The 27,585-nt window shown below is 33.3% G+C and overlaps 1 protein-coding gene across 1 annotated transcript in view; it reads left to right on the top strand.

Moving 5' to 3' along the window:
* The first annotated feature begins 3,462 nt into the window (after window positions 1-3,462).
* The window catches only part of LOC100880559 (homeobox protein unc-42), a 33,522-nt gene continuing 9,399 nt past the window's right edge, over window positions 3,463-27,585 (top strand). Inside the window, exons 1-3 of the mRNA XM_012279981.2 lie at window positions 3,463-7,159; window positions 15,348-15,475; window positions 16,794-16,901. Coding sequence (XP_012135371.1) covers window positions 6,940-7,159; window positions 15,348-15,475; window positions 16,794-16,901 — 456 coding nt within the window. The 5' untranslated portion in view covers window positions 3,463-6,939. The remainder of the gene's footprint in view (window positions 7,160-15,347; window positions 15,476-16,793; window positions 16,902-27,585) is intronic.

Below are 27,585 nucleotides of genomic sequence, written 5' to 3'. Positions count from 1 at the left end.
TTGGGGAATTTGGAATTTGGGGAAAGTGGAATTTGAGAAATTTGGAATTTGGGGCAAGTGGAATTTGGGGAATTTGGAATTTGGAGAAAGTGGAATATGGGGAATTTGAAATTTGGAGCAAGTGGAATTTGGAGAATTTGAAAATTTGGAGCAAGTGGAATTTGGGGAATTTGGAATTTGGAAAATTTGGAATATGGGAAAAGTGGAATTTGGGGAATTTGAAATTTGGGGCAAGTGGAATTTGGGGAATTTGGAATTTGGGGAAAGTGGAATTTGGGGCAAGTGGAATTTGGGAAATTTGGAATTTGGGGAATTTGGAATTTGGGGAAAGTGGAATTTGGGGAATTTGGAATTTGGGGAAAGTGGAATTTGGGGCAAATGGAATTTGGGGAATTTGGAATTTGGGGCAAGTGGAATTTGGGGAATTTGGAATTTGGGGCAAGTGGAATTTGGGGAATTTGGAATTTGGAGCAAGTGGAATTTGGGGAATTTGAAATTTGGAGCAAGTGGAATTTGGAACAAGTGGAATTTGGAAAATTTGGAATTTGAGAAAAGTGGAATTTGGGGAATTTGGAATTTGTGGCAAGTGGAATTTGGTGAATTTGGAATTTGTGAAATTTGGGATTTGCAAAATTTGAAAACTCGAGAGTTTAAAAATCCGAAAGCTCAAAAATCCCAAAATTACAAAAATTAAAGCTCAAAAATTCGAAAATCCAAAAGCTCAAAAATCCAAAGCTTAAAAAACATCAACGTTTAAAAGCTGTCAACTGTACATATGTGATCTCACAAAAGGAGTCCAACGTTACACCCGAGCGTACATGCACATATGTACTTACACATATTGGTGTGCTCCGATCGCGTCGATGAGTTTTCGTCGAAATTCTCGTCGGCAGAAAAGCGGAATTGTAGGCAGTAAAACAAAGCCATAGAGAGAGTTTCTGCTAAAATATTCGACATAACTATGTAACTGCATTACGTTACGCTGATGCGATACATGGCTCCGTGTGTGTAACGGCTCTATCGGACAGCTCTGCGAACCATTATTCTATTTCAGAATCGTTTTTTGTCCCGCACACTGATAATATTTTCCGATCAATTTCATTATGTCCTTATTATCGGTTCAATTATAGCGATTTTAATTGTTTTTAACCCTTCGAGTATGTGCTGGGCGCGGATACACTCGGTAGACATTTTGTGTTATCTTTCTGTGGTCTAATGGCGGATAATTTTAATTGCGACGAAAAACAGATGATTTTTAAAATTGGATAAATTAGACAGGTTTTATTTTCAGTGAAGTTAATGTAAATTAGTAGGAATTATATCAAATATGCATTATTTTAAATATTAATATGTAAATAAATTAATATATTAATTTTAAGCTTGAAGTGTCTGAAAATCTTGGCAAAATATGTAAAAAATATTTAATGTAATTTATGTGAGGTCACTCTAAGATTGTTCATTGTTTATTGAAATTATTCACTCAGTATATAATAACTTAATATTTAAAAACAATTAATTCCAACGAATTATAAATTATTGTTAATTTTAATTGATACTCTATTGTATAATTCAATGGTCTTCGATCCTAAATGTCTTCACATTTTCTTCAACAAAATATCAACTTAATATAACCTTAATAAAATAATATTTAAAATTAATAGAACATCTGTATTGTCTTTATTAAAAAAGTACCTAAAATTAACAAAAGCATTATTTATTTAAAAAAAAAACGTAGATTTTTGCAACTAAAAATACAAAAGAGTGAAACCGATTAAATATGAAACGATGCAACGACAAAAATTGATGACCCAAATACGAATAACATAACTAACGAACTGATTTCTACTGTTACAGCGAAAGTGATGACCAAGTTTTTTTTCATGAAACTTTCAAGAACTTCAAAGACGCTGAAGCTTTCGAAACTTTACGTTTCTCCTTTATAGAAGCTCCTCTTCGTACTCTTTGGTTGCATGCTTCTTCGAACCCACCCCCTCTAGCTTCTTTTTATGGAGGGTTGAACGAAAAGAACGTCAAACAGACAAATCAAAAGATTTCATAGAGACTCGAACACTGAAGACCATCTTTAATTCACGGTGGATCGAACGAATATTGCATATCCATTTTTGTTTCGATCTTTCTGAGATCATCAAAGGTTATGGACATTTGTAAATTCAAGTCTATTTAAAAAATATTTACTTATCATTTCTTTTTTTTACTTTATTTAATATTTTAATATAAAATTAAAATATAACAAAATAAGGGGGTTGACTCATTTTTATTATGAATTGTAAAAATTATGTAAAGGAAATTAAGATGGTTTTTTATTGTTTACAAAAGTAATATAAATTTCACACTCATAAGTTCTCAAATTCCAAAGTTATCAAACACTTAGTTTTATATTTTCAAATCCACAGTTCTCAAGTTTCCAAATTTTTAAAAACACAGTGCTTATAATAATTAACACTTTAAGATTATACTGTTATACCAATGTGATGCTCAAAATACTACTGACTCGCAATGGATCATTTTCATCCCCTAATTTAAGGTTTAAATTATGTTCCAAAATCTCACAACTTCACTAGTGACGTTCACTACCATCAACCCCTAATCTAAGGTTTAAATTCTCTGTCAAATTCCAATCGAATCGAAATTACACATGGTAATTATAATAAATAACATTATAACATCATACCAATTCAAAATTTCACTACTACATATCCAACCCCTTAATTCTGTCTCGAGCTATGAAATAAAAAATGTACACGGTGTAATAAGTAATATATCAATACCAAAGTTAACCACCAACCTAAAATATAAATTTCGCATCAGAGTATACATTACAATCAAATCCAGAAAACGCGGCTAAGAAGATGGAAGAGAATTAAAAAAGCTATCTACGGTATAATAAAAAGGAAGGTATTCTAGAAGCAGGCGAAGAAGAAGAATAAGAAAAAGATAGCGGGTAGTATAAGGGTTGGCAAAGAGAGGGTGTCGTTCGCGAAATGACACGAGAAGACGAGTCGGAGGCGGCGGCGGACTATAAGCGGGAATCTCTCGATAGAAGGCACATCCCTCGGCGTGTTGTGGTGTTGGTAGCAATGGCACACATTGGCCGGTTCGTTCGTGTGGTGCGAGTGGGAAAAGCTCGTCGGGGCAAGGTGGAAAAGAAAATCGCTCGCAGGCTATTTTCCGGAGGAATTTTTATTGGTAGACCCGCCATGTTGTCGAGGAGAAGGGGGTAGAGGGTAGCAGCGAGCGAAAGCAGGCGATTGGCGGTTACCAGGGTAACGCATCTCCCCGTCGTCCAATGAGAGAGAAGCCTCGTGCTTTCGTTCGAGGGGGATGAAAAGGGAACGCTTGGTTCCAGGCAACACAACCTCTCTCCCGCGGGGTAGCAACCCCTCTAAACGGTCTCTGTCCCCCCTCGGAGTCACGGGGATAACTGCATTTCGCGGACAGAATCCCACAAGAACTCACGGCGAGCGGTCGCCCCTCTAACACGGCCGACTCTCCTATCGTTTCGGGCTTTTTCATCCGCGTTACGTAGTAGTAATCGAAGGAAGGGCGCGAAGTATAGTCATCGGACCTTACACCGGGACCCGTTCATCGCTGGGTCCTCGCGCAGTTTCGGGCACGCGCCATTTTCTCTTCGCAATTATTTCGATATTTCAATTTTCAAGGGCACCTCTCCTTTGATACTTCATCCCACCCCCACCCCCGACCGCCCTACTCCTTCGGACGACCCACCTAATGGCATCGACGAGATAATAACGTTTGAATTTCGAATCGAGGCCAGCTTACGATTAACCGACAGCCGTGGCTTCAACGTCTCGAACCCGATCGTTCAACCGACACGTGCATTATCCACCATCTTGCGCACGGTACCTTTCGTTTTTCTTCCCTAATTTCACCACCGTATACGGGATTCTCGAGGAGGAATTCTGGGGATGTCGGAGTGTGCACGCTCGAGGGGTGGAAGATCGACGATCGACGCTCGATGAAAGAGATCTTGGGGCAAGCGAGATTAGAACTGGATTTTTGTTCAAGTGTCAGTATTGTGTTGAAGTGAACAGGGATGTGTGCGGAGAGTTCTTCAGGTTCTTGCTGAAGATACTTTTGAGTCACTGTACACTGATTCAGTGGAGATAAGAGTTGCTGAAGAAAAAGGTGAACTTTTGAGAACTCGGGGTTGAAACGACGTTGAATGTCGTTGTAAATAGATTAATTACTCTTCGAAAATTGATGAGCTTGAAGAGAAGAATAAAGGGATAGGAAACAGGTTTAAAAGAATAGGTGTTGAAACGTTAAATCAATTGTTCAAATAGAATATTTTTAGTTGACTGATGTCACGAATATTGATTGAGAAGAAAGCAAGGACTATAGTACGGATTCAGGAAAATCCTTATGAATATAAATAAAGTAATTAGTACAACAAATTGTGACTCGAAGGTTATGTTAACCTTGTGGCTCCTCCATAACGATTAAACGCGACAAGTTAGGGAACGAGTGATTATAGAATCAAGGATAAACCTTGTGATTATAGAAAAACAATAAAATAATAATTAAATAAACTGATTATGAAGGAAAGGTTATGTTAACCTTGCTTTTATGACGACTATTAAAGACAACACAATCAAGGGAAGGCTTAACATTGTGATTATAGAGAAACAAAGTAACTGGATAATTAAACATTTTGACAAGTTACATTAATCTTGTAGTTCACGAGGATTAAATATCTTCTGAATACAAAGATAACCTTAAACCGAAAGTTAAATAGCTTTGGAACTAAACTGCAGGAGTAGAAGAAACAAGAGACGTTCAAAAAGCCTTGAGAATATAAACAAGAATTAATTAGTTAAAAATAAATCTTGTATAAACTTGAAGGGTGAAGTATACTGAGACTTAATGGAAGCTTCTAACCTATAAGTTTCGGTTTCGAGATTTTCATGTAGAAGAAAAGGAATCATCAAGAAGTCTTCGTGAATATAGGAAATATAACTTGAAATCATATCTCTAGAAACTATCTACCCTGAGTTATAGGACAAATTTACCTTAACAAGATTGATAGCTTAACGAAGAAGAATAATAGAAATCTTTCAAATAAGGACCACTTTGAACTAGTGACACCATTGTAAATGTAACTTGAATAATACTTATTCAGTTGGGAAATTAAATAATACTGAGCTAGAAGAAGTCACATTAACCGGTGCTTAACAAGGATTAATTCATGAAGAAGCTTTGTGAATATAAAAAGAAAATTAATAATACCACAAACATAATAAGTTTTTATTTGGAACTACGTAAGAAGTAGAACATTGTTTGAAGAAGAAGATAAGTTACAACCTTGATTCCTCAACAATATTCACCAAGAATAATCTACTCATACCTCTGCAGACAAAACTGGAATACTTCAGAGTGGAAGTAAATGATTATCATATCAAATTTTGATCGGGAGGCTTTAATATTGAGCCTGCAATATTAATCTTCTTAACCCTTGTGGTTCCTCAACACGACGGACTATTCATCAAGAATATATTCATCAAGAACCATAAAATAAATAATACCACTAAAACTTAGTAATTACTGTTCAAGTAATTACTTTAGACTGGAACTACACAAATTCTGATGAAAATATTAACCTTGCAGTACTTTTAACTTGTGGATCCTTAAGGAGGACTATAAACTCATCAAGAAATCTTGTGAACATAAAATTCTTAATTACTCACAGATAACCAGAATAACTTGAGCAATAGTTACTGATTGAAAAGAAGAAGTAACGTTGGTGATTCTTCAACAAGGCTATTAACTCAAGAATACTTGTGAATATCAAAAGGGACTACATGATTCTTTCACAAATAAAGCTTGAGTACACATTATAAGCTAACTAATACTAATTTTGATTCAGAAGAATATTAACACTAACCCTGCAACTCGTTTCAACTCGTGGTTTCTTAAGAACTGTTCCGTCAAGAAGCCCTGTGGATACAAAAAGAAAACCTCAAACTAATCTCTAGTAACAATAACCAGAACTTTGGTTTCAAACTAAATTAATAGGACAAACGTTGTCTTAACTTCAGTGGTTCCCTGATAGACTATCAATTTGTCAGGAACCCTTGTGAATATCAAGAACTATATACTCCATTCACAGATAAAACTTCAGCAGTTGTCTCTTCAAACTGGAGGTGAACAATTTAACCAAGAAGATTAATCCAATATCGACTCCAACCTTCATTAATAAGAATTAATTCAAGTGAACCTCCATCCATTCAAACCTTGTGAACATAGAAAGAAAAGAACTCCTGCAAACAGCCTTCTAATAATCCGAACAAAAGCAAACCAAACGCAGAAGAAGTCTGCCTTCAAACCCAGAAGAAGTCTGACCGTCTCCCTAACCATCCAAAATAAAAAGGATAACCCAGGAGAAACCTTCGACTCGTGGCAAAATAAAATAGAACTTTGAGTTCCGAGGAGATTACAGCAAAACTAAGACTACTACTACTAGAAGAACTACTATTAGTACAGTCTATAGTCTACAGTCTACAGTCCACAGTCTGCTACTAGTAGAACTACAACTACCAACTTAATAATAAAACTAAGATTAGAAAGAACTTGTTGCGGTTCCTCGAGAAGGGGGCCAACGTAGGATGTTCTAGTGGGTGTACGAGGAACGTGAGGAGTATTCGGCTCGAGAGACCTCGACAAGGTCACCCCGGCATCACCCTGGCTAACGACCTGTCTGGAGGTACCGGGGGTCCCGGTGCAGGAGGCGTCGGTTCCGTCGGTGGCACCTCCGTCGGCGGCGGCGGTGGTGGCGGTTCTTCTCTGCCGACCACCGCGTTGAGCCTCGATCATCAACAATTCAACATATTCCCGGCGATTTTCAGCAGACAGTTGAACTTCTCCGCGGCAGCGGCCGCCAACTGCGGACAGAACAAACTGATGGACGAGTTAAGGCCGAATCTCGGATTGCTCGGCGTAGGTCTCGTCGAGAACGAGAGCTTTCATTTGAATCATAATCAAGAGAAGAGGAAGTGCAGCAGCACCAGCTCCAACGAGCAAGATTTTAGTCTGTACGGGGTGCACCAGGGGCTGGAAGCTAGCCCGCCAACGCCCGCTGCGACGCCCGGAAGAAGCAGCGTCGGCGCCACCTCCACTGTTGGTGAGCTTCTTCTTATATTCTTCTTATTAGGTTAGGTATTTTTTATGTGGATGGCTCATTATTATTTGTGTAGTTATCTTTGATATTGTTCTTGTTACGTCAGTTGTTTTTTTAGGTATTTTACTTAATTTTATAAGGGCAGATTAGGTTAGGTTATTATTTAGGGAGCTTGGTTTTTATTCATATTGTTACGCTAGCTATTACTTAGGTATTTAACTTAGTTTTTATTTATGCAGTTAGGTTAGTTATTTAGTTTAGTTTTTATTTATATAGTCAAGTTAGTTATTTAGGTATTTAGCTTAGTTTTTATTTCATGTAGTTAGGCTAATTATTTAGGTATTTAACTTAGTTCTTATTTATGTAGTCAAGTTGGGTGTTCTTCAGATATTTAACTTAGTTCTACAAGTGAGTTATTAATTAGGGAGTTAGCTTAGTATTTATCTGTGTAGTCAAGTTACCTATTATTTAGGTAATCAGGTTAGTTTTTATTTGATCACGTCACATGATCATGTCATAATTCATAGCACAGGTATTTGGTTCCCTAGGGATACATTTCCATCGGTTTCATATAATGATGATGACAACTACGTTTATGTGAAGGAACTCTTGATTCTAGAAACGAAACAATATTTCAATTACAGTCCTTCAGTTAGTTTTATAATAGTTATCTTCAGTTATTGATATAATATTAATAAACATAGCGTTGAATGGGATGGAAAATTTTGTATGAGCCTGGTAACGCTTATGACATAGTTTGCACCTAAAGTTTGAAATATAGTACTTAAGGTACTGAGATCATATTACCTAAATTCTTTGTATTCGTTAAAAAGTTGTTACATCACAAAATGGCCGACAACCACAGAAAACGATGATTTCAAAACGTAAACTCTGACACAAATTAACTACGTTAAAATAGGTATCTGAAAATAGCATTCATGTTACAAAAATTGAAGCTGAAATGAAAATAAATTTGATAAAAATAAAATTATCAGTATTTTTTGTAAAAACTAGCGACAAACGTTAAAAAGCCGCAAGTTGATAAAAATGGCTTCGTCACGTGTTTATCAAAACGACGTTAGTGCATCAAAGTCATTAATTTTTTTAATAAAAACTAGTAAGTATCGAGCAGTATGATGTACCACAAATTTTATAACATAGCTTTGAAACTTGAATAATAAACGTAATCAAAATGGCTACCTAACGTTACCAATATTTTCCATAAAATCCAGTTACAAATGATTCAAAAGTCGTGGTATTTTATTAAATTACATGTTTCAGGAATTTTCTAAAAAAGAAGCTCAAATAAATTTAATAAAAATGGCTACATTGTCAAAATTTTTCCAGAAAACTAGTTACAACGAGTGATTTTATTAACAAGTCTTTTATTATAGCAATAATATGTATCAGGAATTTTCTAACAAATTTAAAGCTTAAATAAATTCAATAAAAATGGCTACATTGCAAAAATTTTTCCTAAAAGCTAATTACCAAAAATTAAATAACCGTCGCATGATTTTATTAAGTCGTGTTTTACTCCTGATTAAATAGTATACATATAAAGAATGCTATTAATCATAAAATAGAAGTTAAACGAGAGATGTATATCTAAAGAATGACTCCAAGAGAAAAATGGACAACGTGTCGTCTCGATATAGATGAATTTTCCGCTTGTTGAGCTCACGGTACACATGTTCGTCGACAATGCCATCAACCAAGGTGTTGACAATGGGGTGCAGAAGCTAGACCATATGGTGGTACCTGTTTTGCGGGCTATTATTATGTGCTACTAGGGTTTAAGAGAGCTTAGCACTAAAGCTGTGATAATGGGGTTCGTACAAAGCGTTTTGATGGAGAGGCATGTCGAGTGTTGTCACTAGACCGTGTTGCAGTGAAATGAAACAGTGACTATTTCTGATTTAAATGGACAGTCTGTTAATTAAACTCAAAAAAATTGTAGTCATTTATACTTCTAGGGATTTTTAATTTTGGTAGTGAATTACAAATTTGAAATAGCAAAAAGAATCAGTTCACATGTATCAATATGTATCACATATATCAGTTCATAATCATAGTTCATATAAATTTTATATCTGAAACAGAATTTTTGATGGATGAAACAACCCCTCAAAATAAAAATATAGGGTTGGTTTAATTCTTGTATGTAACATAACTTTTTTGTGCAAAAATGAAAGCATTTACAAAGCTTGTATTTTAATAAGAGAGAAATGAAAAAATAATTAAGTCTATTAGATTGAATAATTGAACTAGGTAAATGCCTGATTAATTATATAAAATATGTCGAATGCAAACACTCTAAAAATAGTACAAAATAGAATAGAAAAGTTCTTTTAAATTTATTTTATTTAGTTCATGTGAAAATATAGAATTTATGAGTCCGTTAAAAACAATTTACCATAGGCAGGCACAATGTTTATAGACAATTTCGAACCTTTAACGTTGCGAGAATGAACTACTCCTAAATTTGATTATAATTATATAAAAACTTGCTGAGTAACTGTATTTACCGAGTGAAGTGAAATAAGGAAGAAAAACTGAGTCGATCGATATGAAATTTTAACATGGTATTCTAGATAGATGACATTAAGTGCTGTAGGTAGATAAACATATATTGAATTTAAATATGTGTACATGTTTATTAAAAATATATCGTTTGTTGTTTCAAAAATTTGGAAAAAGAACAGATTTAATATTGTATCTTTAAACTAGTGTCACTTATCAAAATTAAATTTACGACTCACAAGTTTGAAGAATTTTATCTACAATTTAATTAATTAAATTAAAAACAATTTTAATATTTTTATAAAAGTTCAAGCTTCAAATTGATGTGCCGTAAGTGCCATTTTGTGACGTTTTTATTAACCATGATCAAATTTTGGGAGACTTCACATATTTTGATAATTGGTTATTGTTTGCTGTTAACTGCTGAATCAGCCATTTTGTATTAAGAATGTAACTTGAATACAACCTAACCTTCATCAAACTTCAAGCTTTAAAATGGTATAACACAAGTGGTGTTTTATGTTATTTTTATGTCGTTAATTTACATTGGACTTTATAGATTTTTTAATTTATCATTACTCGCTGTAGAAGTCGGCCATTTTGTGTTAACGTAAAATTTGATGGACTATCTATGCGTGTAGAGATGTAAGTGTGCAGGAATCTAGGAATTTAGGTATCTAGGGATGTAAGAAACTAGAGATGTGGGGATTTAGGGATGTAAGAATCTAGAAATGCAGGGATTTAGGGATGTTGGAATCTAAAGATGTAGGGATTTAGAGATGTAGGAATGTAGAAATCTAGGATTGTAGAAATTTAAGTTTCCAAAAATCTAGAACCCTACAGATTTAAGAATCCATAAATTGAACAACTCAACAATTTCATAACTTGAACCTTCATCAATTTGAAAATTTTTAACTTACACTTCTACATTTCTAAATAATTCTTCATTTTCCTTATTTCCAAACTTCAGATTTCTCAATTTCCGAATTTCCAAATATGTATACAAATTTGTATACAAATCAAAATCGATCACGTCTCACTATAATTACTCGATTATCTCGTATCAAATTAAAAAAATTTCACAAGAAATTCACTGTATTTCTTCATAGTCCACCGAAGAAAGTCCGGCATTTTGTTTTACCTTCCAAGGTCGGGTATCCCGGAAACGAGATGAAACTGGTAGCATTCTAATGCAAATGAAAACTCTGCAATGTTGAGCTAAGTGAGAGAAGGGAAAAAAATGAAAGGAAGGAAATGGAAGAAAAAAAGAGGAAGATTAATGTCATTAACCGACGGCGGAAGGTTCAACTACTGGCACAACGAAGTTGGGTCAGTTCTGACCCCGTTTGAACACAGATTATTCTATCGTGCTTAATGTGACTAAAAAATATATAATGACATTTGTTAACGATGTAACGAGTATAATTTAATATCTTAAAATTTTATAAAATAGAGTATTTTTTGGTTTTAGCGTAGGGTGGTATTGTTATAGTTCTTTTATAATTATTATTGCTATTACTAGTGGTATTATTATTGGTATTATTATTACTATTACTAGTGGTATTATTATTGGTATTAGTATTATTATTACTATTGGTATTATTATTACTATTGGTGTTACTGTTACTGTTGGTATTACTATTACTATTACTATTAGTATTACTATTATTATTACTACTACTATTGCTACTACTATTACTATTACTACTACTATTACTACTACTGTTACTACTACTGTTACTACTACTGTTACTACTACTATTACTACTACTGTTACTACTACTATTACTACTACTGTTACTACTACTGTTACTACTACTATTACTACTACTGTTACTACTACTGTTACTACTACTGTTACTACTACTATTACTACTACTATTACTACTACTGTTACTACTACTGTTACTACTACTGTTACCACTACTATTATTACTACTATTACTATAAAATTATTGCTCAATTTTACTACTTTCATTTGCTAAAAAAATTGTTCAATATTATTGCTTTTATTTGCTAAAAAAAATTGCCCAATTTTATAACAAAATTTTAATAAAATATCCAAGTATTTTTTGTTTCTATTGTTATTTTGAGAAGACATAATTATTTCAAGTGGAAGTGCAAGAATATTTTTATTATCAATATTTTACTATAGTTTCGAGTTATTTTACGCAAACTTCAAGTTCTTGAATACTACAATAAAATACGAGGAGTTCCATCACGAAAAATGGTGAAATTTAGTTAGGTACTTTTTGCAAGCTGAAATAAATAGTCACTAATTTTATTTTTCTATGTATTTTTTTTACTAACATTTTTTTTTATAAAATTTAAAAAATTTGAAAGCATCTAATAGTTTTAATTACATTATTCTTCTTGAATGACATGGTATTATGTTTTACTCCACAAACATGTCTCACTATAAAAACATAATAATAATAAATAAATTATAATAGAAAATTAGGTTTGTGCATTTGGCACTTGTTTAATAATATCGACTACATATCTAGTATATATACAGACTATGTCCCGACTAAATCTGGTAAATTGACAATTAAAAGCAATGCAGGTCCCTCTTGTTCGCTCGCCATCTCATCAGACACGCACAGTGCAAAGAATATTAATTATTGATGTTCAAAAAACTTTTTTACATTGTACATTCAAATTGTACTTCTGTCTTCATTTAAATTACATTCATTTACAATGTACAGTACAAAAAATATTCTTTATAGAAAGGCTTTATTTAAACAGAGTACAATTTAGAAGATAACCGAAACAATTCCGGTCGCAGCACGATAAAATAATTTCTGAAAATCGATGGGGTTGCAATTGTAGACAGCGTTTTTCATACTAACTGGAATTTAACGGCAGATGTCAGCGGAGGACAGCTGCATGGAATACAGGAATCTGCATTACTAGTAATCCCATAGAACGTGTCATTCGTCATGGAACACGTTTCACCTCGTTAAAATCGTCGGTAATTATTTCGAATGCATCCCGAGGCAGATGGTATTTTCGAACGCTGTAACTATACTATGTAGCGATGGGTTTGCTGTCGTTTTAAATCGTTTATTGTACATAGGGTTATTTCAAATGAATGATATAAAAGTTTTGAGAAAGCAATTTTAAGGTAGAGAGTAAAGGAGTAAGTAAGGAAGGTTAAATTCAATAAATGAGGGAGGTTAAATTCAGTTTTTGAAATATTAGGAGCTGCTGATTACTGACTGCAATTATATGTGTAAACAGGTGCTCATGATAGTTATTAGAGCTGAATAACAATAGTAGTTTGCTAATGGATGTAGAAAGAAGGGTTCCAAATTAGAAAATTTAGGAATTTGAAAAGTACAGATTTAGGGAATTAGAGGGTTACAAAATTGAAGAGTTAAAAATTAGGAAATTAGGACATTAGGAAGTGTGGGAATTTGAAAATTTCCCAATCCGACCTGACAATCTAGAAATTTAGAAATCTACAAATGTAGAAAACGATAAATGTAGACCTTTACAAACTTAGAAATTTTGAAATGTGGGAATCTACGAATCTGGAAATATAGAAATCTAGAAATCTAGGAATTTACCAATCCCAAAATGTAGAAATCCCGAAATCTACAAATTCCAAAATGTAGAAATCCCGAAATCTACAAATCCCAAAATGTAGAAATCCCAAAATCCACCAATCCACCAATCCACCAATCCACCAATCCACCAATCCACCAATCCACCAATCCACCAATCCACCAATCCACCAATCCACCAATCCACCAATCCACCAATCCACCAATCCACCAATCCACCAATCCACCAATCCACCAATCCACCAATCCACCAATCCACCAATCCACCAATCCACCAATCCACCAATCCACCAATCCACCAATCCACCAATCCACCAATCCACCAATCCACCAATCCACCAATCCACCAATCCACCAATCCACCAATCCACCAATCCACCAATCCACCAATCCACCAATCCACCAATCCACCAATCCACCAATCCACCAATCCACCAATCCACCAATCCACCAATCCACCAATCCACCAATCCACCAATCCACCAATCCACCAATCCACCAATCCACCAATCCACCAATCCACCAATCCACCAATCCACCAATCCACCAATCCACCAATCCACCAATCCACCAATCCACCAATCCACCAATCCACAAATCCACAAATCCACAAATTCCCAAATTCAGACCTCCAGAGCACCAAACCTCCAAAAACCCAGAACTCCAGACCTCTAAAAATCCAGAAATTCCCAAAAACTACCCACTAAAAAATCCTAAACTCCCTCACAAAAAAATTCAAAAATCGCAAAAAATCAAAAATACAAAGAAATATACGCATAACTGTCAAAACCAACCCTATTCTTACAACACAGTATAATGACCGTCATATTAAATCACCTGTAAAGAAATCCCCCCGAGCGTCGGTTGAAATCAGATTTTAAGAAACCGGACGTAAAATGCTCCTTGTCTTCCCGTTGAACTTGACCGAGTTTCACTGTTCACCGGGTAACGGGGCAAGGTATGTAAAGTGGACAGCATTCATCCTTGAACATTGAATCAGCATGTAACATGATTAGGTCATTAACGCCCTAACCAAGTTAGCATAGTGCGAGGGACTTCGCTCGCCACCGTTACCTAGACCGTATGTTCGTATGTTCGTTCATAAAGCCGATACCGTGAAACAACCAAGACGAACGTGGATTTCTCTGTATTTGAAAGACATCGCGTCTCCTCAACTGTTTCTTCGACTCGAAACATCCTAACCTAACATCGCGCTGCGCTCCATTTTGTAACGCGGTTATGCGCGCGTCGTATACTTATTTGATATCTTTATTTATTTTGTACTACCTGATATTTTCCAAAATATCTTTTCTATATTTAATATTATTCGAATATTATTAACTATTTTTGAGGTTAGGTTAACTTCGAAGTTAGGTTTATTCTACCGATAAAGTACTTTAGATTAGATTTTATTAAGTTTTATAAATTAGGTTCTGTTAATTAGGATGTTTAGGTTAGATTCTGTTAAGCAAGTTTTTTAAAATTAATATTGATTGAGGTTTTTAAGGGTAAATACTATTGATTCTGATTTTTTATTTTAAGTTCCAATATAACATAGAAAGGTTAGGTTCTAACTCTTCTTTGATAAGTTCTATTTTAGGTTAGTTGTGATTTTTAGAAAGTGATTGTATGGTTTTTAGGATAGAGTTTGTTTATCAAGACTCCAAAGGTTATGATCTATAAATTACGATATTTAGGTTAGATTTTATGGATGAAGCATTTTAAGACTACTACTGATTATGTCTTTTAGGTTAGGTTCTGAGTTGTTTAAAGTTAGGTACTATTTACTAAATTTTCTAACATTAGTATTGTTAATTTATTGTTAATTGAACATTGTCAATTGTACTGTTAATTTAATAGTTTAGGTTAGTTCCAAATATTACAAATCTAATTTTGTAAACCACACGTTACGGAATTGTCAGACATTTTACATTTGTCGGCCATTTTGTCTATGGTCATTTAGCCAGTAACCTAATACTATAATCATTTATTAAATACATATAATTAATAGTAAATATAAAGTGTTATATATAGTTTCTTTATGATTCACTGACTATAAAATTGTTTTTATTTTTAATTATTTGTTTGTAATTTTTTAGGTGCAGAAGGAGCTTTCAAAAAATTAAAACCTGACCCCTGTGCTTCGAGTCCTCACATCGGCCATACTCCTACCACCGCAAGTTGTCCAACACCTGCTCGACGACGGCACAGAACTACTTTCACACAGGTTTGTCATAGCTCATATTTCATTTCAAGTATCATCATTTCAATACATATAATATTATTAGATTATACTGTCAATGTAATATGTATATGCATATTATAAATTTTTGTTTAATTCGATCACTTTTACTATACGTAATTATATTTTTAAAGTCGGATGAAGGGTAGATTCTTGTTCAGATTAACAATTTGGTAATTTGGGAGAGTGGAAATTTGGGGACTTGAAAATCTAGAAATGAGGAATTTTGGAATTTGGGAATTTGAGAATTTGGGAATTTTGGAATTTGGGAATTTTGGAATTAAAGAATTGTGGAATTGGGGAGTTTTGGAATTGGGGAATTGTGGAATTGAGGAGTTTTGGATTTGGGAAATTTTGGAATTGGGGAATTGTGGAATTGGGGAGTTTTGGAACTGGGGAATTTTGGAATTGGGGAAGTTTGGAATTGGGGAATTGTGGAATTGGGGAGTTTTGGAATTTGGGAATTTTGGAATTGGGAAATTTTGGAATTGGGGAATTTTGGAATTGGGGAAGTTTGGAATTGGGGAAGTTTGGAATTGGGGAAATTTGGAATTGGGGAGTTTTGGAATTGGTGAATTTTGGAATTGGGGAAGTTTGGAATTGGGGAATTATGGAATTGGGGAATTGTGGAATTAGGGAGTTTTGGAATTGGGGAATTATGGAATTGGGGAGTTTTGGAATTAGGGAATTGTGGAATTGTGGAATTTGGGAATTTGGGAATCTAGGGATTTGGGAATCTAGTAATTTAGGAATTTGGGAATTTGGGAATTTGGGAACTTGGGAATTTGGAAATTTGAGAAATTGGGAATTTCACAAACACCCAAATACCAAAATCCATAAACTAAGTTCCACTAACTCATACAACCCCAAAATTTAAAACTTCAAGAATCTACCCGTAATTTCACAATTAATTTTAATATCATAATTCAGCAACTTCCAAACATAAAATCCACTCCACAATCTAGAAACCCTAGCACGCAAATTTACATACCTAGCAGAAAATTATCACCCTATTAAATTTGCATACTTAATTCTCCAAAACAAGTGAAAATTTGACCACTAAACAATTTACAATTAAAACACAATATTAAATTCTAAGCAAAATAAAGGAAATACGCAAGTATACCACACCTAGTAAATTCAGAGCAGTATTACTTTCGTGCAAGTTCGGCATCTTTTTCGTTTCTTTTTCACCGATAACGATGTTTCGATTACCTCGATCCTGGACCTTCCGTATAACGCTCAAATTTCCTGTCGAGGTAGTTCTGATCGGTTGTACTACGGCCTTTCAATTGTTTCGCAGGAGCAGCTGGCAGAATTGGAATCGGCATTCGCAAAATCTCATTATCCGGACATATACTGCAGGGAGGAATTGGCGCGGTCCACCAAATTGAACGAAGCCAGAATTCAGGTAGGTGTTGCACTTTCTAATTGAGTAAAAAAGAAGAAACAACTGGGGAACTTTACCCTTATATGCTTCACTGGGTTACTTTTTCGTGAACTTTTTATTGGTGCACTTTTTGATGGGAGAGTTTGCTACTCTCCTAGGTTATTTTATAATTGTTAAAGCTAGGTTATTTTATAATTGTTCTAATTGTTCTGAATTCTGAGTGGTTTAAATTAATTTATTATTTATGGCAGAATTAAGTGTTCTACATTTTTAGTAGTTTTAATTAATTACTTTTTGTAGTTTCAAGTGTTTTAAATTTTTAGGGGTTGTAATTAATTAATTAATTTCTGTGGTTTCAGCTACCCTGTATTTTTAGTAGTTTTAATTAATTAATTACTCTTGGCACAAATGAGTATTCTATATTTTTAATAATTTTAATTAGTTAATTTTTGTAGTTTCAAGTATTTTAAATTTTTAGGGGTTGTTACTAATTTATTAATTTTTGTAGTTTCAACTATTCTGTAGTTTTAGTAACTTTAATTACTTTTGGCAGTTCTAACTATTCCAAATTTTTAATAACTGCAATGAACTTATTACCTTTAGTATTTTTAACTATTTTGAATTTTTAGCAGTTTTATTTAAGTAATTCATTTCTGTGGATTCAACTATTCTAAATTTTTAATAACTGCAAATAATTGATTACTTTTAGTATTTTTAACTATTTTGCATTTTTAGCAGTTTTAATTAATTTAATTTAATTTTGGTGATTTCAACTATTATGAATATTTAGTAACTTTAATTAATTAATTACTTTTTGAGCAGTTAAAGCGTAGATCCATTTTATAATAATTAAAGAAGAAATATAATTTGTATACATATTTTGTTGAATATGTAATTTAAGAATGCACATATGTTATTCTTTAAAAACTCAAATTAAAACATATTTATACAATATGTAATACTCTGTTTCGTTTAATATCAGACACAGTAACTGCACATTTTAACACAGCTACTTTTTTGACTATGACTCACACGATAATTGAATCAAAGATGCATGTGGGGTGATAAAATGAAATTACGCGCACAAATGTCGATCTAAGACTCCCCCTAACTTTCGAGGGTTGCAGAATCGATCAGAGAGCATCGACTACAAAATAAGTAACTTTAGTAAATACTATACTCCATCATTTACTATACCCTGGTATAAATATACATTCTTCCCACAAAATTTTGTGATAAAAATATTAAAAATATGATTTGATATTTACTTGAGTATGATGTACTTTTTTTGTGTGCACAATGAAAAATTTGTGTGTTAAATATTTGATTTAAGAATGAGAATGTTGATTGACAAATTCTGAAAATTATAAACTTGAAAGTGTACAATTGTACCAAGTGATTAAACTTTAATGTCTTCAACTTTATAAATTTTCTTATTTTCAAACTTTCAAACTTTTTAATTTTCAAATTTCTAGATTTCCAAATTTCCAAATTCTCAAATTTCCAAACTCTCAAATCCCAAACTCTTAAATTTCCAAATTCTCAAATTTCCAAACTCTCAAATCCCAAACTCTTAAATTTCCAAATTCTCAAATTCCCAAATTCTCAAATTTCCAAATTCCTAAATTTCCAAACTCTCAAATTTTCAAACTCTCAAATTTCCAAACTCTCAAATTTCCAAACTCTCAAATTTCCAAATTCTCAAATTTCCAAACTCTCAAATTTCCAAATTCTCAAATCCCAAACTCTCAAATTTCCAAATTCTCAAATTCCCAAATTCTCAAATCCCAAACTCTCAAATTTCCAAATTCTCAAATCCCAAAATCGCAAATTCCCAAATTCCCAAATTCTCAAATTCTCAAATTCCCAAATTCTTAAATTTCCAAACTCTCAAATTTCCAAACTCTCAAATTTCCAAACTCTCAAATTTCCAAATTCTCAAATTTCCAAACTCTCAAATTTCCAAACTCTCAAATTTCCAAATTCCCAAATTTCCAAACTCTCAAATTTCCAAATTCTCAAATTTCCACGTTTTCAAATCCCAAACTCTCAAATTTCCAAATTCTCAAATTTCCAAAATCTCAAATTCCCAAATTCTCAAATTTCCAAATTTCCAAATTCTCAAATTCCCAAATTCTCAAATCCCAAACTCTCAAATTTCCAAATTCTTAAATAATAAATTCCAAAACCCTCAACCCAAAAATCCAAAACTTCTCAAACACCAAATCCCAAAACTCCCACCCCAAAAGCCTCAAAAATTCCCAAATAACAAATTCCCAAAACTCCCACCCCAAAAGCCTCCAAAATTCCCCAAATTACTAATTCCAAAGCTCAATCCAAAATTTCCCAAATTCCCAAATTCCAAATCCCCAAACTCCAAATACAACTCTTCCAACCCCCCCAAAAAAGAAATACCACCAAACTCATCATAAACCCTCCAACCCCCCAACCCCTAAAAAATAAAATCGCCCATAAAACGTTTTACAAGGCAAACTTTCAAAGTAAATAATAATTGTAAATGACATTGAAGACTAGCTAGTGAGTTTTACAGCGTAGTACGGATATGAACGGGTTCGAAAAGACAGCGGCGCATCGGTGAAGCCACTTCCTGGCCTGGACACTTTGTGCATGGATTATAACCAACGAGTAAAAGCAAACCGCGTTTTACTTGGCATCGTAGTTTAACAGGGTTAAGTCGCCGCGGTTCCTGGGCTTTTAACTCAAACAACACCATCCTGCATTATATATCAAAAGAACGAAACGCACTGGCGACTGACTGTTTTAATATGTACCGCTCGGAATTCGAGGGCTAGCAATGCTTTCGCGAAACGTAACATGGAGGCTGCACTCTCTCCGCTCCTCTATCTTCCTCTCCCTCTAATACATCTTTCTTTAATGTCGTCAGAAACCGCACTGCTACCATCCAGTTTGTTATATACGTTTTATCTTACGGTCTGATGCTTTGAATTACGCTGAATGCCCTCGTTCGGTTCTTTTGCAGTATTTAACGCGGCTTAGCTCGTTAAGGGACTAATTTTTACTTTGGTTATACGGGGTGGGGAAATTTTTGTTGGAGAGTTTTGGGGAGTTTTAGGGAATATTGGAAGGAGAAATGGGTTTGAAGATTAGGACGTGAGAAATACTAAACTGTAGATATTTCTAAGTTTTGGAATTTTTAAATAGGCAAATTATGTTCGGGCTTGGGAGTTTTTAAATTAGTAAATTTTTAGATTTTTAAATTGGTGGAGTATTCAATTAGCAGATCTTCAATTTCCTAAATTCTCAAGTTACTAAAGTCACAGAACTTCAATTTGCTAAATTCACTATATTATTCACTCAATTCATTAAATTCACTAAATTCACTAAATTCACTAAATTGACTAAATTCACTAAATTCACTAAATTCACTAAATTCACTAAATTTACTAAATTCATTAAATTCACTAAATTTACTAAATTCACTGTATTCACTAAAGACACTGAATTATTTCCTAAATTCTCAAATTTAAAAAATCCTGAAAATCTCTAAATTCTCAAATTTCTAAAGTTTCGAGTGATCAAATTTCTATTTCCCCTAATTACTAGTTTTACTAAGTTTACTATATTATTTCCTAAATTCCTAAATTCCAGAATTTCTAAATTCCTGAATTCCTAAATTCTTAAATTCCTAAATTCCTATATTTCTAAATTCCAAAATTCTCAAATCTCAAAACTTCTAAATCCTATAATTTTCAAATCCTCAAATTTCTAAATTTCTAAATTCTCAAATCCTCAAACTCCTTAATCCATAAATTCTCAAGTCCCTAAATTCCTAAATCCACAAATTCTCAAATCCCCATATTCCTAAATCTCTAAATTCTCAAATCCTCAAATTCCTAAATACTTAAATTCTCAAATACTGTGATACCCAAGTTCCGAAATTCTCTAATCCCCAAATTCCCAAATATTTAAATCCTAAAGTCTGGAAATCCCTAAATTCCCATATTTCTAAATTCCCATATCCCTAAATTCCCATATCTATAAATTCCCATATCTCTAAATTTCCATATCTCTAAATTCTCATATCTCTAAATTCCAAAATCCCTAAATTCCCAAATCCCATAATTCCCAAATCCCAAAATTTCCGAATCCCTAAATTCCCAAATCCCTAAATTCCCAAATCCCTAAATTCCCAAATCCCTAAATTCCCAAATCCCTAAATTCCCAAATCCCTAAATTCCCATATCCCTAAATTCCTAAATCCTATAACTCTCCAACTCCAAAATTACGAAATCTTTAACCCTCCAAATTCCAACCCCCCCTAATTCCAAATCCCCAAATCTCCCATAATTCCAAATCCCCAAATTCCCAAATCTCCCAAATCTCCAAATTCCTCAAATCCCAATCCCCCAACCTTCCTCCACCATTAAAATCCCATAATCCACCCAACGAAAATTGTTCTTTGTTACGGAATGTTTAAAGCTGCCGCGCTATTAACGGTATTCCGTGTATCAGAAGATGGCGGGATGCGAACAGGGTGTTCTTGGATGAAAGAGAAATAGGCAGGGAACGACGGTGGCAAAGTTGAGATGAGTTGGGGGTTGAGCGAGGGTGGTTGGGTGGCGCTGTACCGGAGGCTGCCATTATATCTGAGCCGCCATTTTAAATTGAATTTTCTCCACCCTAGATAGATCTGAAACGTCTCGGTCTTGCCGAGGTTCTTCCTACGACGACGAAGGGTAGGAAATAAGGAAAAGAGAAGGTACAACTACGGCCAACCCTCCTACGGCTTATGTCCCTACCTTTTTCTTATCCTTCCAACCCCTGTGGTGCGATGGATACCCTTCATCCTTATCGTCCTCTCTAAATAAGCTCGGCAAAATTCTTCCTACGGTTCTTGCGTGTAAGAGAGAAAATAGAAAAATATGTGATCTTATGAATTGCTGAAAAAGCTTTATTAATATCTTGCTGTACAATTTATTTGTTGAATGTGTCAGTCAAAACTATTCATAACTATAGTATTAAAACAAAGAAAATTAAAATGTATTTTATATTTAACAATCTCTGATTATATATTATATTATAATATAATATCTGTATATATCATAGTTGGACCTAAATTTGAAGTTGAAGAGTTGTCTCATAAAAATATGTAGTAATACTTGCTAGCTAAATATCTTGATAAGAGAACATTTTTTAAATAGTATATAAAATAATTATAATTGTAAGGATGTACGAGTTTGATCAATATATCACTTTAACTATCATTTTTAATAAAATAAAATGAGCAAGAGGATAGTATAATTTTGCAAACAACTATAATTGTGTTAAATAGTTATGTCAACTATGATCAACAGTAATTATATTAAACAGTTATTTCAACTATGGTCAACAGTAATTAGATCAAATAGTTATGTCAACTATGATCAATAATAATTATATGACAGAGTTGTAACAAATGTAATCAACAATAGTTATGTTGAATAATTATATCAACTATAATAAATAATAACTTTATAAAATATTTATAGCAACTATAATGAACAATAATTATACTAAATGATTATGTCAACCATAGTCAATAATAATTGTATAAAATATTTACATCAACCATAACGAACAATAATTATACTGAATGATTGTTTCAACCATAATCAATAATAACTATATAAAATATTCATATCAACCATAATAAACATTATTTATACAACATGATTATATCAACCATGATCAATAATAACTATACAAAATATTTATACCAATTACCCTCATGATTATATAAATAAATAAATATAAATAATATTATACGAATTATAAATAAAAAATAAACACATCAAGTACAAAAATAATAATTAAATCACAAATATCTACACCATCTAATTTTCAATAAAAAATGTATAAGAATCGCAAAATGAAGTTACGTAACACGTCATTTAAAATATCAAAAGAAATAGAAACACTTCACAGCTAATATTTGAATAACACGTTTACTAAAATAAGTGGTTGAGATGGTACGAAGAAATTGTCGAGAATCAATTTAAGAAGCGACGATAATATCCGCGATAATGATAATGATAAGAAAAAAAGAAGAAGGGGGTAGTAGCATCGTGGTAAGAGAATAATTCTCGAATCACCGCACAAGAAATCCCATTACGCCGTGGAAAAAGAAAGGTGAATCCGACCCACGATATTGAGTTAGCTGAGTTTTCATTCGACCTTTTTACTTCGATTCGACTTCCGATCGAAGAAGCCTACCTGCCGGCCGTTTCACCGGAAAATCGATTTCAGATTTCAGATGGAAACAGGTAAATTCGCGAGTGACAGAAGTCAATGCACGTTTCTTTCGATTATTATGCAAAAGATTTCGGGGTTTACGGATTTTAGGGATTAGGGATTTAGGGGTTTAGGGATTTTGGAATTTAGGGATTTGGAAATTTTGGGGAGTTAGGTTAAGTAGGGATTTGGAGATTTGGACAGTTTTGGAATTTGGGGTTTGAAGATTTGGGGATTTGGGGATTTGGACACTTTTGGAATTTGGGGTTTGAAAATTTGGGGATTTGGAGATTTGGACACTTTTGGAATTTGGGGTTTGAAGATTTGGACACTTTTCGAATTTGGGGTTTGCAGAATTGGGGATTTGGAGATTTGGACACTTTTGGAATTTGGGGTTTGAAGATTTGGGAATTTGGAGATTTGGACACTTTTGGAATTTGGGGTTTGAAGATTTGGGGATTTGGAGATTTGGACACTTTTCGAATTTGGGACATGGAGATACGAAAATTTGGAGATTTGGGATTTTTGGGATTTAGAAACTTGGGAATTTACATGTTTGGGACTTTGAGAACATGGAAACTTGGGGATTTGGGGATTCTAGGAATTTGAGAATTATGGGATTTTGGGAACTTGGAAATTTTGGAAATCTGGGAATTTGAAAATTTGGAAATTTAAGAGTTTGAAGACTTGGAAATTTGGAGATTCTGGGAATTTGGGGATTTTGGAAGCTTGAAAACTTGGGAATTGTAGAGTTTGGAGATTTGGAAATTTGGGAATTCTGGGAATTTGGGGAGTTTGGAAGCTTGAAAACTTGGAAGTTTAGGAATTTTGAGAACATTGAAAATTTTGAGAACTTGAGAACTTGGAGAACTTGAAACTTACTAGCTTGGAAACTTGAAAATTTGGAATCCTGAGAATCTAGGAACTCACAAACCCCAAAACTTGTCCCATCAATTCCCCTATCATTCAACAAACAACCCCCACATTTCATAGTAACCCAAAAACTTCATTTCAATCGAAAAGATAATTGCCATCTCGAAATTTATTTCCAGTCCTTTGTACTTAGACGAGTTATCAGAGCCATAGTACATACACAGTATTCTCTCAGGCATAGAGGAAGATAGTTTTCACGATCGTGGTGCTCAAAGTAGCAGACATTTTGAGCTGCTCTCCCCTTGAGAAGGAACTGTACTTTCTCTATCCCATCTTCTCGTACTATCTTTCCCAATGAGAGAGAAAGACAGAGAGTGGTACATAGTTGGAAGGAGAAAAGGAGGGTTGGGAGAGCACGGTTATTGAATTACGAACTCTTAGCTTTCCAGTTCTTGTAGGGTGCACGCCTTAAGGGACGCGCAAGTATGTTCGCAAAAAGCTCTTCCAGAGAAGTTGCAAATAAAAGGAGTCATCCACTTTTACCGGATCTCTTTGGAAAACCTGTCTCTATGCAGTTAAATACATCTGAAAATTTATTTATTACTCGTTCCAGTTATTTTATACTTATTTATTATTTTAGTTATTTTTTTACAATTTATTATTTAATATAAGTTCAGACATTTTTTAAATACTGCGTTTTTATAGGGTGCATATTGTTTAGTGCATTGTCAGCCATTTTGTGGTGAGAATATCTATGAAGAGTTTATACAGTTATTTTTAGTAAGCTTCAAGCTTTAAATTCATGTAACATAAGCGCCATTTTGTGATACTTTTATGTCATCAAATTGTTTCAGTCTTCAAGCGTATCATAGTTGGTTATTACTTTCTCTATGATTGACAATTAGCCATTTTGTAGTGAGAATATCTGTGGAGAGTTTATGCAGTTATTTTTAGTAAGCTTCAAGCTTTAAATTCATGTAACATGAGCGCCATTTTATGATACTTTTATGTCATGAAATTGTTTTAGTCCTCAAGTGTATTATATTAGGTTATTACTTTCTCTATGACTGACAATCAGCCATTTTGTAGTGAAAATATCTGTGGAGAGTTTATGCAGTTATTTTTAGTAAGCTTCAAGCTTTAAATTCATGTAACATAGGCGCCATTTTGAGATACTTTTATGTCATCAAATTGTTTCAGTCTTCACGTGTGTCATAATTGGTTATTACTTTCACTATGACTGGCAATCAGCCATTTTGTAGTGAAAATATCTGTGGAGAGTTTATGCAATTATTTTTAGTAAGCTTCAAGCTTTAAATTCATGTAACATAAGCGCCATTTTGTGATACTTTTATGTCATGAAATTGTTTTAGTCTTCACGTGTGTCATAATTGGTTATTACTTTCTCTATGACTGGCAATCAGCCATTTTGTAGTGAAAATATCTGTGGAGAGTTTATGCAGTTATTTTTAGTAAGCTTCAAGCTTTAAATTCATGTAACATAAGCGCCATTTTGAGATACTTTTATGTCATCAAATTGTTTCAGTCTTCACGTGTGTCATAATTGGTTATTACTTTTACTATGACTAACACTCAGCCATTTTGTAGTGAGAATATCTATGGAGAGTTTACGCAGTTATTTTTAGTAAGCTTCAAGCTTTTAATTCATGTAACATAAGCGCCATTTTGAGATACTTTTATGTCATCAAATTATATATCAAACTTGATTATTGTTTTCTACAGTCAGCCATTTTGTTTTAATATCAACGATCTACATACATAGTCAATTTCAATTTATTTTCAACTTCAATCTTAATACTAATACTATTCTGTTAATATTAAAATTAACAGAAGACATAAACAATAATTTTCAGCAAATCCAAATCTTTAAACCATGTCACAATCTCTCCCCAAAAATATCGATACATTTCAATTTCCACGATGTACTCACGAACAAAGTCAAACAACAGAAAGGTATTATTTGAATAATCTTGTTGAAATAATTTCAGTCAAGTAATATCCAAGTCTAACACAAATTAATGACTCAGGATGATACGTAAATTGAAATTATGCAGGATACAAGTATCTTTTGTGCAAGTGTAAATCGGTTCGTGTGCTGTGAATTCAAATGCGAGTCGCAATTGGTTATGCGCGGTGCTTCGCTTGTTCCCTGATTTCCATATGTGCAGTTTAAAATGATGTACTCCGCGTACATACGCGTGTATGTGCATATAATACACGTACACGGCGTGTTCACCGTAATGGCTGCCAGGATTTTTAATGCATTTACTTGTTTTCCAAAATAAAACTTTAAAAATATACTACCCCTTTTTGGTACGTTTACATTTTATTGGATTCTTTTAGATCAAATCTGATGGTGTGTTTCGAGTGACATTAAATTAAATAATTTAAATAATGAAATTATTTAAATGAAGACATGCAATGAAGACATACAATATATTCTAATATAGTTACTATTATAACTAGGTATTTTTTTTAGCAGATTAAATGTCCTCATGTTATGTGTTTCATCAAGTGAAATCAAGTTAAATAATTTAAATAATGAAATTATATAAATGAAGACATACAATGAAGACATATAATGTATTCTAATATAGTTACTATTATAACTAGGTATTTTTTTAGCAGATTAAATGTCCTCATGTTATGTGTTTCATCAAGTGAAATCAAGTTAAATAATTTAAATAATAAAATCATATAAATGAAGACATACAATGAAAACATTCAATATATTCTAATATAGTTACTATTATAACTAGGTATTTTTTTAGCAGATTAAATGTCCTCATGTTATGTGCTTCATCAAGTGAGATTAAATTAAATAATTTAAATAATAAAATCATATAAATGAAGACATGCAATGAAGACATACAATATATTCTAATATAGTTACTGGTATAACTAGGTATTTTTTTAGCAGGTTAAATATCCTCATGTTATGTGTTTCATCAAGTGACATTAAATTAAATAATTTAAATAATGAAATCATATAAATGAAGACATATATATTCAAACATAGACATTATTGTAACTAACCTAACAATTAGGTGCTCATTATTAAAACTGTTACTCAGCCCCTATTTTACAATAAATTATTTATAAAATACATGCCTCAACCATTTTCGTTGTTAAATTTAGAAGCCATCTGTTATCTCAACAAAGCATCGTAAACCCCATAAAGGGGATTAAAGTATTTATTGTCAGCCGCTAATAACCTAAACCATTTGTCGCGACAGTTATTTCCATAAAAAGCGAAAACTTTTAACTTTTACTCGCGAGCGTTGTTCCTCCGTGACGGCCTCATTCGCGTCCACAATGGAGTCCGTAATTCTTCCTCGATTTTTCTTCCACCGTTTCAAACTAACGTACATTTTCTCTCAACGTGGAAAAAAAGAGGAGATCGTGCACAGAGAAACGAGAGAAGGATAGCACGTCGGAAGTAAAGAGGAGAGAGAAAATGGAGGAAGCAAGAGAGCAAGTCGAATCGAGCCACCCTCGTGTGTCACCTACTTCACAACGCGATACTATGTACCAAAGAGAGAGACAGAGAGAGAGAGGA

This window comes from Megachile rotundata, chromosome 2 (assembly GCF_050947335.1).
Source record: "Megachile rotundata isolate GNS110a chromosome 2, iyMegRotu1, whole genome shotgun sequence".
NCBI classification, from domain to species: domain Eukaryota; kingdom Metazoa; phylum Arthropoda; class Insecta; order Hymenoptera; family Megachilidae; genus Megachile; species Megachile rotundata.
The sequence above is the reverse complement of the archived record's forward strand: the minus strand, read 5'-3'. Positions and strand labels throughout refer to the sequence as shown.